Source organism: Procambarus clarkii, chromosome 6, assembly GCF_040958095.1.
Source record: "Procambarus clarkii isolate CNS0578487 chromosome 6, FALCON_Pclarkii_2.0, whole genome shotgun sequence".
Lineage (NCBI taxonomy): Eukaryota > Metazoa > Arthropoda > Malacostraca > Decapoda > Cambaridae > Procambarus > Procambarus clarkii.
The window spans coordinates 8,746,990-8,763,734 of record NC_091155.1 but is presented as its reverse complement, the minus strand read 5'-3'; the positions used below and the strand labels follow the sequence as shown (position 1 = coordinate 8,763,734).

General features: G+C 44.3%; 1 protein-coding gene across 2 annotated transcripts in view; it reads right to left on the bottom strand.

The window, feature by feature from the left end:
* Window positions 1-5,886: 5,886 nt before the first annotated feature.
* The window catches only part of LOC123753491 (serine racemase), an 86,825-nt gene continuing 75,966 nt past the window's right edge, over window positions 5,887-16,745 (bottom strand). Inside the window, exons 7-8 of one of the 2 annotated variants that reach the window (XM_045735476.2) lie at window positions 12,397-12,507; window positions 5,887-7,786 (exon numbers count right to left, since the gene is read on the bottom strand). In XM_045735476.2, coding sequence (XP_045591432.1) covers window positions 7,631-7,786; window positions 12,397-12,507 — 267 coding nt within the window. In that variant the 3' untranslated portion in view covers window positions 5,887-7,630. The remainder of the gene's footprint in view (window positions 7,787-12,396; window positions 12,508-16,745) is intronic. The other variant, XM_045735477.2, reaches the window with a different exon arrangement.

Here is a 16,745-nt window from a genome sequence, read left to right as displayed (position 1 = left end):
TTATCAAAATAAGGCACAAAACCGGGAAGGCTATGTAGCACCATCAAATGTGCGGAATAATCAGAGGGCGCTAAATATCACCAAGGATGCCAATACGAGAATAGAAACGCTTGAGGGACACGAGACCGCGAGGGACGGTCAAAAACAACATGCTAGTCCCGAAAGTCAGGACATTCAACAAGGATTTGCACAACCGTAAGAGGGACAATGCAATTTGGACAATAAGGAGCAAGGCGACGTTCCATTAAGTGACCATGAGTTAAGCGTGTATGGCCAATACGCAACCTCGCCAGAGCCGTTTCCCATTGCCGGTTACGGTGGTAGGACGACGACCATGAGGACACACTACTCTTAAGAGTATGCAGTTTGTTACCATTAACAGAAGACCAGCATTTCTGCCAACGGGTAAGGATGGAGGAATGAATAACTGGGTAAAAGTCGAAATAAGGAATACCTTTACGGGAGCTGGGACAAGAGCGGACAGTTTCCCTTGTGGCAGCATCAGCACGCTCATTTAAAGACACACCAATATGGCAGGGAACCCAGCAAAACTCAACTGACTTAAATTTACTGGAAATAAAAAACAGCCAATGCTGAATCTCGACAACCACTGGATGGACTGGATTAAAGGACCCGAGAGCCATGAGGGCACTACGAGAGTCAACGACAACTACAAATGAAGATTGACAACGAGAAAGCAGGAGACGAAGAGCATAGAGAATAGCATAAAGTTCCGCTGTGAAGATGCTAGTCTCCGGAGGAAGCGTCACATATAAGTGCGGTCAGGAAAAACAACAGAGTAGCCTACACCGTCTGCAGACTTACTCATCGGTGAAGATGGAAACGGAGCGGGAGTGTGAAGAAAAGTGCTCAAGGAAAAGGCCTTTCAGAACTGAAGGAGTAATAGCTTTAGTGATGTGGGTCAGGGATTTGCAATATTGAGGAAGGGGGGACCCTCCACGAGGGCAAGGATGGAACAACACGAGAAGAAATATTAATAATACTAACCGAAAGAGAATGTTGCAGGTGAGACAACTGGACAGAAAGAGGAAGGTGGTGAAGGGGAACAGGAACTACAGGAGCGGAAAAAATCAAAGCACGACGCAGGCGAGAGTGGGGGTGTTGTAAGGACCGCGAAAGGTAGCGAAGACAGTAGCGAACTCGGCGTTCCTGGAGAGACAGGAAGGCAGTGTCAACATACAAGCTAAGGGTAGGAGTCGAACAAAAAGCACAAGATCTGAGGCGCAACCCAGTATGGTGCAAAGGATCAAGACGGCTAAGAGTAGGAGAAGCAGAAGAGTAAGCAGGGCAACCATAATCGAGTTAGACAGTATGAGAGAAGAATGCAAAGAGAAGAGCGTGCGCCTATCTGCTCCCCAAGAAGTAAGTGACAGAACCTTAAGTAGATTAACACTTTCGCCCGGGCATGACGCAGCATTGCGTCATCCGTTTACTGGCGGTAATACCGGGGATGACGCAGTGTTGCGTCATCCACTTTAAATAATCGCCAAAAATCAGGTTTTTATCCGATTTTTTGGGGACTGGTTTTAAAATGTGCGCCGATGTCTTCCCATTTTCTTTGTTGAGCCTCGTGGCCCTCAGGTGGATTGGCACATGCCGTGGGCCCATTGTTTTCGCTCCACTGTTGTGACCAATGTCGCCTCCCCTCGCATCTCAAACGTGTGAACATTTCGGCTATTTTCCGTGGCTATATTTCTTACTGCGGCTTTAGAAACTATCTACCCTTACTTCACGATGGATAGTGATCATGAACAAGGCCCTTCCAGGAAGAAAATTGCGAAAGAAAGGCTTGAAAAGGGAGGGAATTGGGAGTGTAGCTGGAAGGCGTCTGAGCGCTCACTCCCGGCTAACGTGTGGCCCGTCTTCAACTCGTCGGCGGTTGGAGCGTGACCAGGTTTTATATTTTATATGCTAATGTTCCTCTAGAGAATTCTATTGCGAACCCATTGAGACCAAAATGAAAGACCTAGGACAAAAATTGATGTGACCAGAGTGAAAATAGTGAAAACATTTTATCGCGTTTGCGCGCTCCTGGGTAACTCGTCGCACTTTCTCTGTTTGCTGCGGGTAATTAGCCGGGCTTTTGGAGTTTATATGCATTTAGTGCTGTAGAGAATTCTATTGCGAACACAATGATACCAAATTTATTCTTGTAGGACGAGAATTAAGGTGACAAAGTTGAAGAGAGCATACACTTTTCAGAATTTACGCACGCTCCCGTGACACCCTGGGTCCCATATCGCACTATTGAGGGGTGGCGTGCGGGGTGAGCGAAAGTGTTAAGGACCTTAGAGCACTCAACACGGAGGCAAGAGATATGGGGCGAGCAAGACAAACAAGCGTCAAAGATTAACCCCAAAAGCTTCGTGGAATATTTGTACACAAGGGGATGACCATAAAGCAAGAAAGAAGGACGAAGGACGACATGCTTTCGAGTAAAAGTCTTGGTACAAGTCTTAGTTGCAGAGAACTTGAAACCATGATTGGTGGCCCAAGACGACACGACATCAATCGCAAGTTTAAGCCGCTGTTGAAGGAGAGGCGAATCATCACCTCGACAGCAAAGAGTAAGATCGTCGACATAAAGAGTGGAGAAGATGCCAGAAGGAAGGGAGGAAAGAAGATCATTGAGGGCAACCAGAAAAATAGTAGTGCTCAGAACACTACCTTGGGGTACACATCCGCATTGCCGAAAAGAGGCAGAGAGAGAGTGGCACCAAGCCTGACTCGAAAGGAAGCTTTGGAGGAAGAGAGGGAGATTACCACGAAGGATAAAAGAACGAAGTTGGGACAGAATATGGTATCTCTAGGTTGTGTCATAAGCCTTTTCCAGGTCAAAAAGGACAGCAACAACGGAGGTCTTCACAGCAAAAGCAGTACGAATATAGACCTCCAAATTCACCAGGACATCAGTCGTGCTACAGCACTTGTGAAAACCAAATTGAGAAGGAGAGAGGTGGTGATGGTGTTCCAAGAACCACATCAGACGAACAATTACCATACGCTCAAAGAGTCTGCAGACACAACTCGTGAGAGCAATAGGGCGGAAGTCTTTAGGGGATGTCCCGAGAGACCCCGGTTTCCGAATGGGAAAAACAATGGCATCGAGCCAGTCCTCAGGGACTGACAACGACTCCCAGACCTGGTTATACAGACTCGGTAAATACCTAGACGTGCAAGAAGGGAGATGGCGAAGCATCTCATAATGAATATCATCTGAGCCCGCTGCTGTAGAACCACAGAGAGCCAGGGCAGACTGAAGATCAGAGAGAGAGAGAGAAGGGATTGTTATAGGGAAGGCGGAGATGAGTGTGAAAATCTAAGGGATGAGATTCAAGAACGGGCTTACAAAGAAGGAAGGATTGAGAAAGATGAGAACTAGAGCTAACAGAAGAAAAGTGGGAACCCAGTTCGGTCGCGAACTGCACTCGGTTCGCCACAGGAGTACCACGGAGGTGAAGAACCGGCGAGATATATGGAACGAACTTGCCCGCAATCTTGCGAATCTTCTTCCAGATCTGCGGCAGAGGAGTATCGGACATAATGGTGAAACATAAGATTTCCAACTCTCATGTTTAGCTGTATGGATGGTCCTACGAGCCACCACACTTACTTTCTGAAACAAAATAAAAGAATCAGCCGTCTGCCGGCGTCGGTGTTTCTTCCAGGCTGCACGCTTACAGTGGACAGCCTGAGCACAGTCCGCATTCCACCAGGGAACACACTTCCGCGTGCCCCGGGAGGTAAAGTGAGGAATAGAGTGGAGGCCAGCGTCAAAGACAGTGTCATGAAAAAGGAGGAGGGCGCGAGGAAGAGGCAGAGAGGAAAGGTTAGAGAGTAGCATGGAGGGTGAATAGGTTCGAGTCAGCTTTGGCAAACTGCCACCTAGGGAAGGAGAGCGGCGGGTGTAAAGAGAAAACGGAAACAAGGATGGGGAAATTTTCACTGTTATGGAGGTCATCAAGAACCCGCCACATGAGATCTAAGTAAGGGGACGACGAGCAGAGAAAAAGATCAAGATAGGAAAGGGTGCGAGTTCGAGAGTCCACATGGGTGGACTCACCAGAATTCAGAAGAGACAAGAGAAGAAGAAAGGACGAATGATTCGAGAAGACAGCCTCGAGTGTTTGTCAGAACATCACCCCAGAGGGGTACGTTGACAGTTGAAATCACCCAACAGGAGTACCGGCTCAGGCAAGGAGTCCAGGTGCTTATAAGATCAGGAAGGGAAAGCGGGACTTTTTTTTTGTGGGGGGGGTGTACCCAGACAGGTACACTCCTCTTGTACCTGTCTGGGCAGTCACTGTTGGCATTGAGGCACATTCCTATGTTTGTTTCCTTAGTGTAGACTGCAGTGTGAAACCTCCGCTCCTTTCCATGACTGTTACATCTAGAAAGGGCAGCTTCCCATCCTTCTCCATCTCGTAAGTGAAAAGCAACACAGAATTCCGCTTAAATGCCTCTTTCAGCTCCTGCAGATGTCTAACATCAGGTACAAGAGGAGTGTTGTTAATGCGTATGTCGAACGTGCTCTCAGCCACAGCTCAGGATGGAAGCAAGTCGATGAAGAACTCTGTAGGGTAAGGCAGGTCCTAGTCAACAACGGCTTCTCCAATGGTTTCGTTGAAGACATAAGGAGGAAGGTGAAACGCCATGCAACCTCTGAAGAGACAACTAACACAACACCTTTACCCCCTATTAGACTATTTTACAGTTACTTCTTTTTCACAGCTCATAAAACGGAAGAAAGGGTCCTGAAAGATATTGTTGATAGGAATGTTATCCCTACAGACAAAAATCAGAAGATACAATTGACGATTTACTATAAAACCAAGAAAACTGCCAATCTACTCATGAGAAACTCTCCAGACACAAAGCAGAACACTTTAAAAGAGACCAACGTCGTCTATGCCTTCAAATGCCCTCTTGGGGACTGTAAGCCTCAAAGAACTCAGTATATAGGCAAGACAACAACATCTCTTTCCAGGCGGTTAACGATGCATAAGCAACAGGGCTCCATTAAGGAACATATAATCTCTTCCCACAACCAGACCATCACCAGAGAAATCTTAGCAAACAACACAGAAATCATCGATAGATACAGCGATAGCAGGCGGCTTGACATCTGCGAGGCACTACACATCAAGAAGTCAACACCAGCAATCAACAGCCAATTAATGCACAACTATATTCTACCCACTTCAAGACTCCGCACCAATATAGAAGAATCAAGAAATATGGGCCAATAGGCCCTTTGCAGTTACTTCCATTCTTCCCTTTAATTTACCCAATTTATACCCATTGTTTCGTGTTCTGTCTTGTGTTGAAAGTTTTGTTCACCTCATCCAAAACTATTGTAACATATCACCTCACCCAAAATGCGGGTATATAAGATGAAAGCTGTTTAAATCATAGCATAGTAGAACTCTGTTTAGTGTTTGCAGGTTATAGGTGTGTGTGTGTAAACTAAAGTCTTTGAAAATGTAATAAGTTATTACGAAACGCGTTCAAGTGTCGCGTCAGACTAGAAATAAAAATGAATTTTGAAGAATTGATTTTTCAATTACCATCGACAGTGAAAAGAAACATAAGAAATATTGAGAAAATTTGTGTTAGAATTATTAATCTTACTTTTTCGGTCATAGTTAACTGAGTGAATCAGATTTTGTCTGTGGTCTCCAGTGTTTATGATGTGCAAGGGCCTTGTGCGACACATCACTAATATGTGTAGGGCTACCCGGGTAGGTAGCTGGAGGGAGCCACCTTGGGCCTTTTCCCCCAGAAAAGTTATAAATCTAAATACTAAATGATTAATTACAGTATTAGCAAGGGGTTAACCAAGGATAATATTAAAAAAAGAATAAATGATTTTTTATTAGTATTTAATACAGTACTAAAGGGAGAAGTTTGACAAAATATGAAATACAGGGTGTTCCCCTCATTTATAACCAGGTTACATTCGGAAACAGTTTTCGAAGAGCAGTTGTTCAAAATGCAGAACAAGATTTTCCACTGCAATGCTATAAAAGAGGGATACGTTCCCAGACCACCAAAATTCACCACAACATCAGTATTTTTGTGACATACAAAGACACACTACATTAATTACCTTGAAAGATGGAGTTCTCCTGCTTGTCAAAGTTAGCTGTTTTTGAGGAGAGAAGAGATTTAGTTGGTGGTGCAAGAGGCAGTAGGTGCACAGGTGGCAGAGGTTGTCTGGTCATCTTTACTGTCAGTGGCTGCTGTTGATGTTTAAGATGATGCATGGGTTGCAAACACAAGCGGGTCATCATCAAAGGGCTCCTCTGAATGAGAGCTGAACAACTCTTCCACATTTTCCTCATCTAGCTCAACATCTAGCTCTGTTGCAATATCAACAATGTTTCCTGTCAGTTTTTTCAACTATTCCTCACAACTCTTGAAATGATTCACAAATTGACGACAAACACCATTCATGTTGGTCACTAACTTCACCCCACGATTTTTCCATGTTCTTAAATGACTCTTACATGTTGTAACCTGTCCAGCTTCATGAGGTAACTGCCTATGTTATCAGTTACATGAAGTGCCTAGACAAAGGTTCTCTGGGTGATGAATGATCTTATCACTCCTTGGTCTATCAGTAGCAGCAAAGAGGCTGTGTTTGGTGGCAAAAATACAACCTTGATACTTTTATTCAAATTGTCAAAGTATATAGGGTGTCCAGGTGCACTGTACAGTACGAACAAATCGTTAAAATCAATCTTCTTTTTAGCACAATATAATTTCCTTTAGGCACAAATTGGTGTAAATATAAGTCTCTAAATACATGTTATGTTACCCTTGGGAGCAGCTTTCCACACCACTGCCAAGAGATGATTTTGGCACAGTCTTTAAAGCTCTGGGATTTTGTGGAGGGTACACAAGCAGAGGCTTTAGTTTACAATCACCAGCCGTATTTCCTCCAAGCAACAGAATTCGGCAGTCTTTTGCAGCCTTGAAGAAAGGTATTTTTTTTTCTTTGGAAATGTATATTATCAGGCATTTTTTTTCTCAACATGCCAGTTTCATCAACATTAGACACTTGTTAAGCCCAATAGTTTCCACATAGTTTCCACCTTCAATGATTTTGACCAATTTGGAACAAATTCAGTTGCTCCATGTTGTAAATTTACACTACCCTTAGATCTGTTAAACCCTTATGACCTGCCACAATTGTTTTATCAATCAGTTGCACCGAATTTCTTACTTAAGTCATCAAAAAAAAAAAAAGACTTTTGCTTTCTCTTGCACAAGAATCAGGAAGACTGGATTTCTATGATGATTCTATTACTCATGAAATCCACAGTGTGAATATTAAATCCAATAAATCCACCGTGAATATTAAATCCAGTAAATCCACAGTGAATATTAAATCCAGTAAATCCACAGTGAATATTAAATCCAGTATTGATGGAACATCCCCTTCCGTCATTCTTGTAGCTTGCTTAATGTGTTCATGCATGAATATTTCCAGGATGAGGTTTACAAATCAGCCTGTTCAAATGGCCTCCATTCTTGCTTCATAGGTTGTGTGTGTGTGTAGGTAAAAATAATTAAAAATACTGTAAATGTCTAAAAGCAATGCCAGTTAATAGGACTTCTTGTAAGTGACCCATGGCAAACATTCCAAGTCCACATTGCCTCCACAGAGAATGACGCCAACTTTTTGAGCTGTTGGATCAAACTCTTTCATTAATTTGACTGCAGCATACACAGCAGCTCCAGGGGCAGCCTCTACAACCAACTGGAAAAAGAAATAAAATGATGAGTGGAATGAAATGCTCTTTTCTGGGCAGCACCTAGAAAGCTCCTGAGCTTTCCAGATGCTCGGTCCACTAGGTCATCCCATGTTACTGCAGGCTCATCAGGCCTAGGTGACCAGCCCCAATGAGACGAGTAACCTTGCAAGTACTCTTTTTCCTATAAACTAAAGGGGCACACACCATAGTTCAGAATATACTGTCAGAAATTACACAGTTTTCCCTCTTTATTTAAGGATCTCTCCTCAATGGCCAGGTCCTCAATTATTAGCACTGAGTGAACTCAAAAGGTTTCTCCCAGAGAAGAATACCTCAAAGAAGACAACTCTGAGGGTGAATAGTTGTAACCACAGCACCAGGGAAGTATGTAATTATCAAAAGAAGGCACCAAGCCGAGGAGGCTTTGTAGCACCGTCAAATGTGCGTGATATTCAAAAGGCGCTAAATATCACTAGGGATGCCAATACGAGAACAAAAGCACATAAGGCAAACAACATTAAAGGTATCAGATTCACCAAGGATACTATCGAGGGCCCGATGACCACAAGGGACAGTCGAAACGCAAGACACACACACATCCTGAAAGTCAGGACATTTAACAAGGATATGCACGTACATAAGGGGACAATGCAGTTTGGACAATAAGGAGCAGGGCAACGCTCCAATAAGTGCCCGTGAGTTAAATGGGTATGGCCAATGTGTAACCTGTTTCCCACCGCCGGTTACGGTGGTAGGAGGAAGGCCACAGGGACACGCTACCTTTAAGAGCACACAGCTTGTTACCAGTAACAGGAGACCTTGAGGAATGAATAATTGGGTAGAAGTCGAAATAAGGAACACCACTGCGGGAAATGGGACAAGCGCAGATAGCCTCCTTCGCGGCAGCATCTGCATGCTCATTTAAGGAAACACCAATATGGCTGGGAACCAAGCAAAATTCGACTGTCTCAAATATGCTGGTGATAAGAAACGGCTAATATTGAATTTTGACAACCACAGGATGGACAGGATTAAAGGACTTTAGAGCCATGAGGGCACTCTGAGAGTCAACGACAACAACAAAGGAAGAATGACAGTGAGAAAGCAGTTGATGAAGAGCACACAAAATTGCAAAAAGTTCTGCCGTGAAGATACTAGTCTCCCGAGGCAGGTGACACATATTGGTGCAGTCAGGAAATACAAGGGAGTATTTTAGAAGAGAATAATAATAATACAAGAGAACAGCATAAAGTTCTGCTGTGAAGATGCTAGCCTCTGGAGGAAGGCGACACATATAAGTGCGGTCAGGAAAAACAGAGTAGCCTACACCATCAGCAGACTTAAACCCATCTGTGAAGACGGAGATGGAGCGGGAGTGTGAAGAAAAGTGAGCAAGGAAAAGGCATTTCAGAACTGTAGGAGGGGTAAAAGCTTTAGTCATGTGGGTCAAGGTTCTTCAAAACTTAGGAAAAAGGTCCCCTCCATGGGGGGGGGGCAAGGATGGAACGACACAAGGAGAAACATTGGTAACATGAACCGAGAGAGAACCTTGCAAGCATGACAATCGTACATAAAAGGGAAGGTGGTGAAAGGAAACAGGGCCCAGAGGAAAGGTAATGGTCAAAGTATGACATAAGTGAGAGTGAGGGTGTTGTAGAGACCATGGAAAGTAGCGAAGACAGTAGCGATCACGGAAAACAGTATACACAATCTAAAATTTCATGTTGAATTATACAGTATTATTATTTGTAAACTGTAAAAATCCATACTCTACTATATTATTAAAAAGATTAAAATCAGGACAATAAGGTACTGTATTGCTTAAAACAAGTGTTGAATATATTGAAATACTGTACTTTTTTCTGGTAGGTCCTCGGTAGCTCCCCAAAGCTTGTGTTCTGGTGAAGCAAAGCCGTGTGAAGGGCAGAAGATCTCCAAGACCAGTAATACAAAGAAGAAAGAAACAACTACATGGCAGTGAGAAGAGATGCAGAACAAATTTTTGAGAAGGGAGAGCAGACAAATGTAAAACAGAACCAGGCATATACAGTACAGTACTATAAATTCATTAAAAGCAAATTGCAGGTAAAGGATAATATTCAGGGCTTGAAAATCGAGAACAGATTTACAGAGAATGAAAAGGAAATGTGTGAAAACACAAAATGAACATTTTCAAGATGTGTTTGTTTGAGTTTTTGTTTTCAAAATTGAGTTTTCAGAGAACCAGACAAAACATAAATTTCAGAGAATAACAGAGTACATAGAGGTGTCTCAAAACGAAGTGGAAAAATTACTCAAAGAGCCAAGTAGGAACAAAGCAGTTGGCCGAGATGGAGTTTCACCTTGGGCTCTGAGAGAATGTGCATCTGAGCTCAGCACTCCAATTCAATTGATTTTTTAGTCATCTTTGTGTACAGGAGTCTTGGCAGATATATAGAAAAAGGCAACACAGTTCTAATAAACAAAAATGGTAGCAGGGAAGACCCCGTTAATTACAACCTGTGTCCTTCATGAGCATAGTAATCAAAACATTGGAAAAAATAATTAAAACCAAATGAGTAGAACACTTGGAGAAAAATGATATAAAAACAGACAGACAAAATTTTTGATTAGGAAGAGCCTGTGTAACAAATCTATTGTATTTAGTTTCTATGACAGAGCCACAAGAGATTTTACAGGAACGAGATAATATGGTTGACTGCACTTTTCTAGACATAGAAAAGGCTTTCCAGTCCTACAAAAGAGGTTGTTCTGGAAACTGGAAATACTGGAGGAGTGACAGGGAAATTTCTGACAGATAAAAAAAATTCTGACAGAAAAATTAAGGCAGTAATCAGAGGCAATGTATCACACTGGAGAAATGGTACTAGAGGAGTACTATATGGTTCAGTAGTATATGGACACCATTGTTCATTGTCCATATAAATGATCTACGAGAAGGAATATAGAATAATATGAACATGTTTGTTGGTGAGTCCAAGCTACTAGGGAAGATAAGAAACTTAGACAAGTGTCATGCCCTTCAAGAAGACCTGGACAAAATAAGTGAATGGAGCAACACTTGGCAAATGGAATTTAATGTGAATAAATGCCACATTCTGGAATGTGGAATAAGAGAAAATAGACCACACACACAACCTATAAATTATTTGAAATAGCTTTAAAGAATTCTCAGAGAGAGAGATCTAGTAGTGGTTCTGGATAGAAAACTTACTCGAGGACACCAAAGAACCTCAGCCAGAACATAATATCCAAATAGCACCAGGAATGAGAAAAACAGAGAAAGAAATACTTCAAACTTTCTGACTCAGAAAGGACCTCAAAAGCTGGACAAATGCACAGAACTAACCACCAGAAGAAGAGAACCCAGCCTAAGATTGAGGTACACCTGGCATTCCCAAAACTGGGGAAAGAGGTAGCCAGAAAGTCACATACGTGAAGTGGAGGAACCCTAACCCAAGCCAGGAACCCACTCCTCAAAAGAACTAGGTGTAAGGAACACAAACCAAGAGCACACAGCCCAGAGAATCAACCAACGAACCAGAGAGAACCAATGGCCTCAGACCCAAAGTGAAAATAAACAGAACACTTCACTATGACCAGGAATGGTGCCTGAAAGGCAAAGGGCACAAAGCCTGCAGACTAAGGAGCATGCAGTGCAGCCAGAATGAGCCAAACCATTCTTACAGCCTAGAACTAGAAAAGCCAAATGTAAAAACTCCAAAGATGAGGGCAAAGAGCCCAAAGAAACAGGAAAACATTCAAAAATCCCATTAAACACCATGGGAGGCAAGACACAGATCTACAATCATCCACAAGGGAAGGTTGAGGGCAGCCATACATCCAAGAGAAAGAATCAATGATACTAAAAAATTACGAATTACAACCTGTGAAATTGCAAACTGCACAATCCGACATGGAATGAACTCGGGATATGAACTTGTCCCAGTCAACTGAGAACATGAGGTGAAACCCAACTCTCAAGAGCAGGTATCTATGATACAGCAAGGAAAATGCAGGCTGGCTACTAGGGAAGGTAACCCCTGGCACACAACCAGAGCAAAGTAGTATACAGAGAATACACAATATTGGTGGAACTGAACACATTCATGAAACAAAATTGGATCAAATAAAGCAATAGCCTCCGATAGAGCTACAGTTCCAGAATTTGTCATCACCACTTAGCTGAAAGAAGAGCGAGCGGCCTCAACTGCACCAGGTGAGTGAAGAGGATGGTTGGCTGGGTTCCCGAATGACCTGGACCACCATCTGGTGGCCATCAGGTTCATCATAGTACAGTAATGTTTGTCAAAGGCAATGATTGACTGCCTTGTTTAATTGAAAATTTCTTAATTTCTTCAAGCAAAAGTTTGTTTAGTTTTGTTTTGCCTCTCTCTCAGATTGGTTTTTCTTGGTTTTTGGTCAACCTCTGCTCCAAAAGGTTCCCTTGCCTCATAGAGAGAGCCAGATTCTGGTCCTGGCTCCTGCTAGATCAGCATAGGTCTCAGAAACCTGGTGTACTTCTTAGGTCTTGGCTTCACTAGAGTGCAAGCTATATAGAGCTCCCAGGGTATCTAAAAAAAATCTGCATTACAAGCATTCCAAAAAGGCTTACCTTCATTCGCTCAAATACAAGTTTCATTCCTTCGATCATTTGTTCATCTGTGATGGTGAACACTTTAGGTTCGACATACTCACACAAGATTGGGAATGTTAGGTGACCAACCTGTTAAATAGGAAAGATAAACAAAATTATTTAGTAATACTAAAAATAAATTTAGTTTCCACTCATATAAAATGAACAATAAAAGAGAAAACTATATATATGTTCAATGTAACCACAATGATGATGAAACCTTTTGGAAGATAACAGACCACTACATCTATACCAATGTTAAAAAAAACAAGTGTTGAATGTAATGAAACCCCATTTTATGGGTAGAGCCCGGAGGCTTCCTGGAGCTATTGGACTAATATTAGTTATTATTAGTCTGGGGCATTAGTAATATGGAGTTGTCATTCTTGAGGTTATCTTGAGATGATTTCGGGGCTTTATTGTCCCCGCGGCCCGGTCCTTGACCAGGCCTCCACCCCCAGGAAGCAGTATGTGACAGCTGACTAACACCCAGGTACCTATTTTACTGCTAGGTAACAGGGGCATAGGGTGAAAGAAACTCTGCCCATTGTTTCTCGCCGGCGTCCGGGATCGAACCCGGGACCACAGGATCACAAGTCCAGCATGCTGTCCACTCGGCCGACCGGTTCCCTTGGTCGGAGCCGGTCATGCCTACAAAGGAACCACCAGCCACAATATGGTCCCCTCAGAGAGGCACAGAGAGCAATGGCCTATGAAACTCCCTTGCATGAAAGTTTTTATGTCTGCCATCGACTGGAATTGGACACTCAGGATGGTAGGCACCCCAAACGGAGGGAGGGAGGGTGCCTCTGGGGCTCTACCCAGAAAATGGAGTTTCATTACAGTCAATGCTGGTTTTCTGGGAGAAGTCCGTCAGCTCCCTGGAGCTAGCTACCCAAAGAGTAGGAAAAAGAGGGACTTACCCGGGAGGCGGACGCACCGCGTAACTTGTGACGAAGACGGAACAACTGGCTGCAACCGCCGACCCAAGGCGACAAGACCGTAGAGGGCCCGGCACATTAACACTTTCGCGCTCTCGGCGCTCAAAAAAAAACAATACCCCAGATGCTTTCGGCACTTCGCACGCCTACGCGGTAAGACCGAAAAAGTGTACACTCTTTTGACTGTCCTGACAATAATTGAAGGCGCACGTATTTAAATTTGGTATCACTGTATTCGCAATGAAATTGTCTATAAGAGCATACCTATAAAATGCCGCCCAAGCATAAGGAGTATCAACACCAAATAAAAAACTATGCAGATCACTCGCCGAGAGCGCCAAACAGCAACAAAATGTTTCCACTCTCTTAATGGTTGCGAAGCCTACAGTTGTCCTACATCGCTAATTTTGGTATCATTGGAATCGCAATAAAATTCTCTACACGGACATATGCATATGAATGTTTAATATAGGTAATTGCCCACCCGCAAGAGTGTGTGAAGTGGAGAGTAGTTAGCCGCGAGCGCACTGGCGAAAACACAGGGGGGAAATCATGCTTGGAAAGTTTATACATTTATACGTTTCCTGACCCTACTTTTCTATGTACGTATTTCTTTTTTATACCAATGTGTTTGCAATAAAATTTTCTATAAGATGAATGTATAACATTTGTACAAAGCATGTGTAAGAGAAGCGCCAAATATAGAACCACGTCGCTCAGTATGCGTTCGCGGCAGAAACGAACGCATTGTTTTCGTTCGTTTGATGTTTGTCATTTTATACTTGTTGAAACATTTTATAATTTGTATGACAGTGATCGCAGTAAAATTCCCTACACAGACATATACATAACACATACAAATATTTCCCACGTGTTGGATATATCAACGGCTAAAGGGAACCCACTGCCACACGCCCGCCACACCCAGAGCCACACCCGCCACACCCCCAAACATACTTTGTGTTTTTTTTTTTTACTCATAGAAGTTTATGTGATATAATATTCATTCTGGTACCAAAAAATTCGCAAATAAATTCTCTACAAAACGTATATAATCTGAGAGTATCCCCATCCATTTCGGTTAAAAAATGGAATTTATAGAAATATTTTTTCGATGGACGAGAAAAGTAGGCTGTTATGCGGAATCGTAAGAAAAAACGGTGACGAGTTATCTCTAATCTAAAGCGCGAAAGTGTTAACGAGATAATGGGCAGCCAGAACCCTGTTCGACCTTCAAAACCCCATGCACTAATGTCAGCCAAAGACATGTTCCTAAACACAGCAGCCAAAGCCGCAAACTTCTAAACATCATGAGCGTGAGGGTAGATCGCAGACTGGCTAGATTTAATAGGCCTGCGGAAGATCTGAGAGACTCGAGCCCCAGAACAGGAAATGATGGAGACCGTGTCAACCTAAAGCACATCCCCGGCTATAGAGGCTGTGGAGTGCAGGCAATAGCGAAGAGCCACAATCATATATAACATGTGATGCAACCCCCCATCCTGACCAACCAAACATCAACAGCCCAAGGGCCCCTCCGGAAAGCTGCCGACATGTTCTTTGCCAGAAAAGAAGGAGATGGCTGCAACCGAACAAACCTACTACCAGGACCGAAAGAGCAGAAACCTTTGCGCCAGAGGAGAGCATGAAGCTCCCCGATCCGACTCCCAGAGGCCAAGGCCAACAGGATAGAGAGCCTTGGGAAAACAAACCTGAACTGAAGGGGCCTCCACAAACCTAGGAGAGAAGAGAAAAGAGACCACCCGGTCCAAAGACCAGGATGGCTCGGGTGGCTGGAGATGAAACAAAGCATGAGGAAGCTTACAGAACGGGGAGGAAGTGACATCCACCACGAAAGCAAGCAGGAACGGCTCCTCTAGCACCGCACGATACGAGGTGACAGTATGAGGAATCAAAGGACGGCCCTGAAAAGGTCAAGAAAGAAAGGACAAAGCAACCCTGATAAGAAATAGAAGACAACCTACAAAGAGAGAGGAAACGGCGGAAAGAACACCGGGAAACTTCATATTGTTGCCAAGACGAAGCTCTCAGGTGGGATACCATCAACTTGATCACCATACAAGTGGCGATAAACCCATACAAAAAGACCAGACGCGAAGAGCAGAGGAGAAGATTGAACTAGCCAGGTACTAGATGGGACTGATCTGCTGAAAGAGGTGGAGCCGCAGAAAACATCGTGGGTTTGGACACCAAGTAAGTGCGCCTGAAACCAAGGCTGGGCTAGCCACCAAGAGGCCAACAGGACTACTCTCCCCTGTTAAGGCTCCAACTGAGCCAGAACCCGAAGCAACAGCTGGACAGGGGGGAAGAGATACAGGTAACCCCACCTCAACCAGTCCTGCTTAAAAGCGTCCACCGCAAAGGCTTTGCAGTCAGGGAAGGGTGCCACACATACAGTAAGACCCCCAGACCATGCTGACGCGAAGAGGTCTACCTCCGGGCGCCCGTACGTCCGGCAGGGACAACAGGAAGAGTTGGTGTCGACTATTCATTCCGCAGACAGGGGAAGGAGCCAAGACAGGCTGTCTGCAAGGACAATGGACACACCCTGGATGGGAGCTGCATGGAGAGCTAATCTGGCAGACAAGCCACTCGAAACGACCATCCCCAAAGAGCCAAGGACCGAACAAAACCCCTGAGGTTCAGACAGTGAATACCCCGGAGAGTAGTCCAAATGAAGCCGGATTGTGGAACCACAGTGACTCAAACCCTTTGAAGCGACACCCAAACAGCCGCGAACATCTGTCTCGTGCTGTGAGCCCAACGGAAAGAAAGACCCTACTGCCCCTGGCCGGCCTGGTGAGCACTGATTACAAAGACCCAGTCGAAAGACGAGGCATCCGTGAACACCTTGAGTGAAGGCTCGGGAAGGCACAAAGGCATTGAACCCCGAAAAAACCCAAAGAGGGAGTTGGCAATGCAGCAACCGACGCAAGTCCTCCGGAGGCTGAACCCAGTGATCGCGAGAGAGGCGGAAGGGACTAAAACCACCGCCGAAGCCCGACTCGACCCGGCTGGGAAAGAAGCATGATGAAGGTCAAACTCCCATACAACAGCTTGAGCCCCATCCACACAGAACAGCCGAAGGCGGGACCGGAGCCACAGTAACGCCTCTAGGATGGCGAGAAAGAAGAAAAAGAAGAAGAAAAAGAAGAAGAAGAAGGAGGAGACAAAGATGGGGGGAGGGGATGGGATGGGATGGGATGGGATGGGATGGGATGGGATGGGAGGGGAGGGGAGGGGAGGGGAGGGGAGGGGAGGGGAGGGGAAGGGAGTGGGGAGAGAATGGGGGCTGGCTGGCAGCAGGCCAACCAGCCAGCCTTTTCCTGTGGATAACCCTTAAATTGCGCATCGCATCATATGATG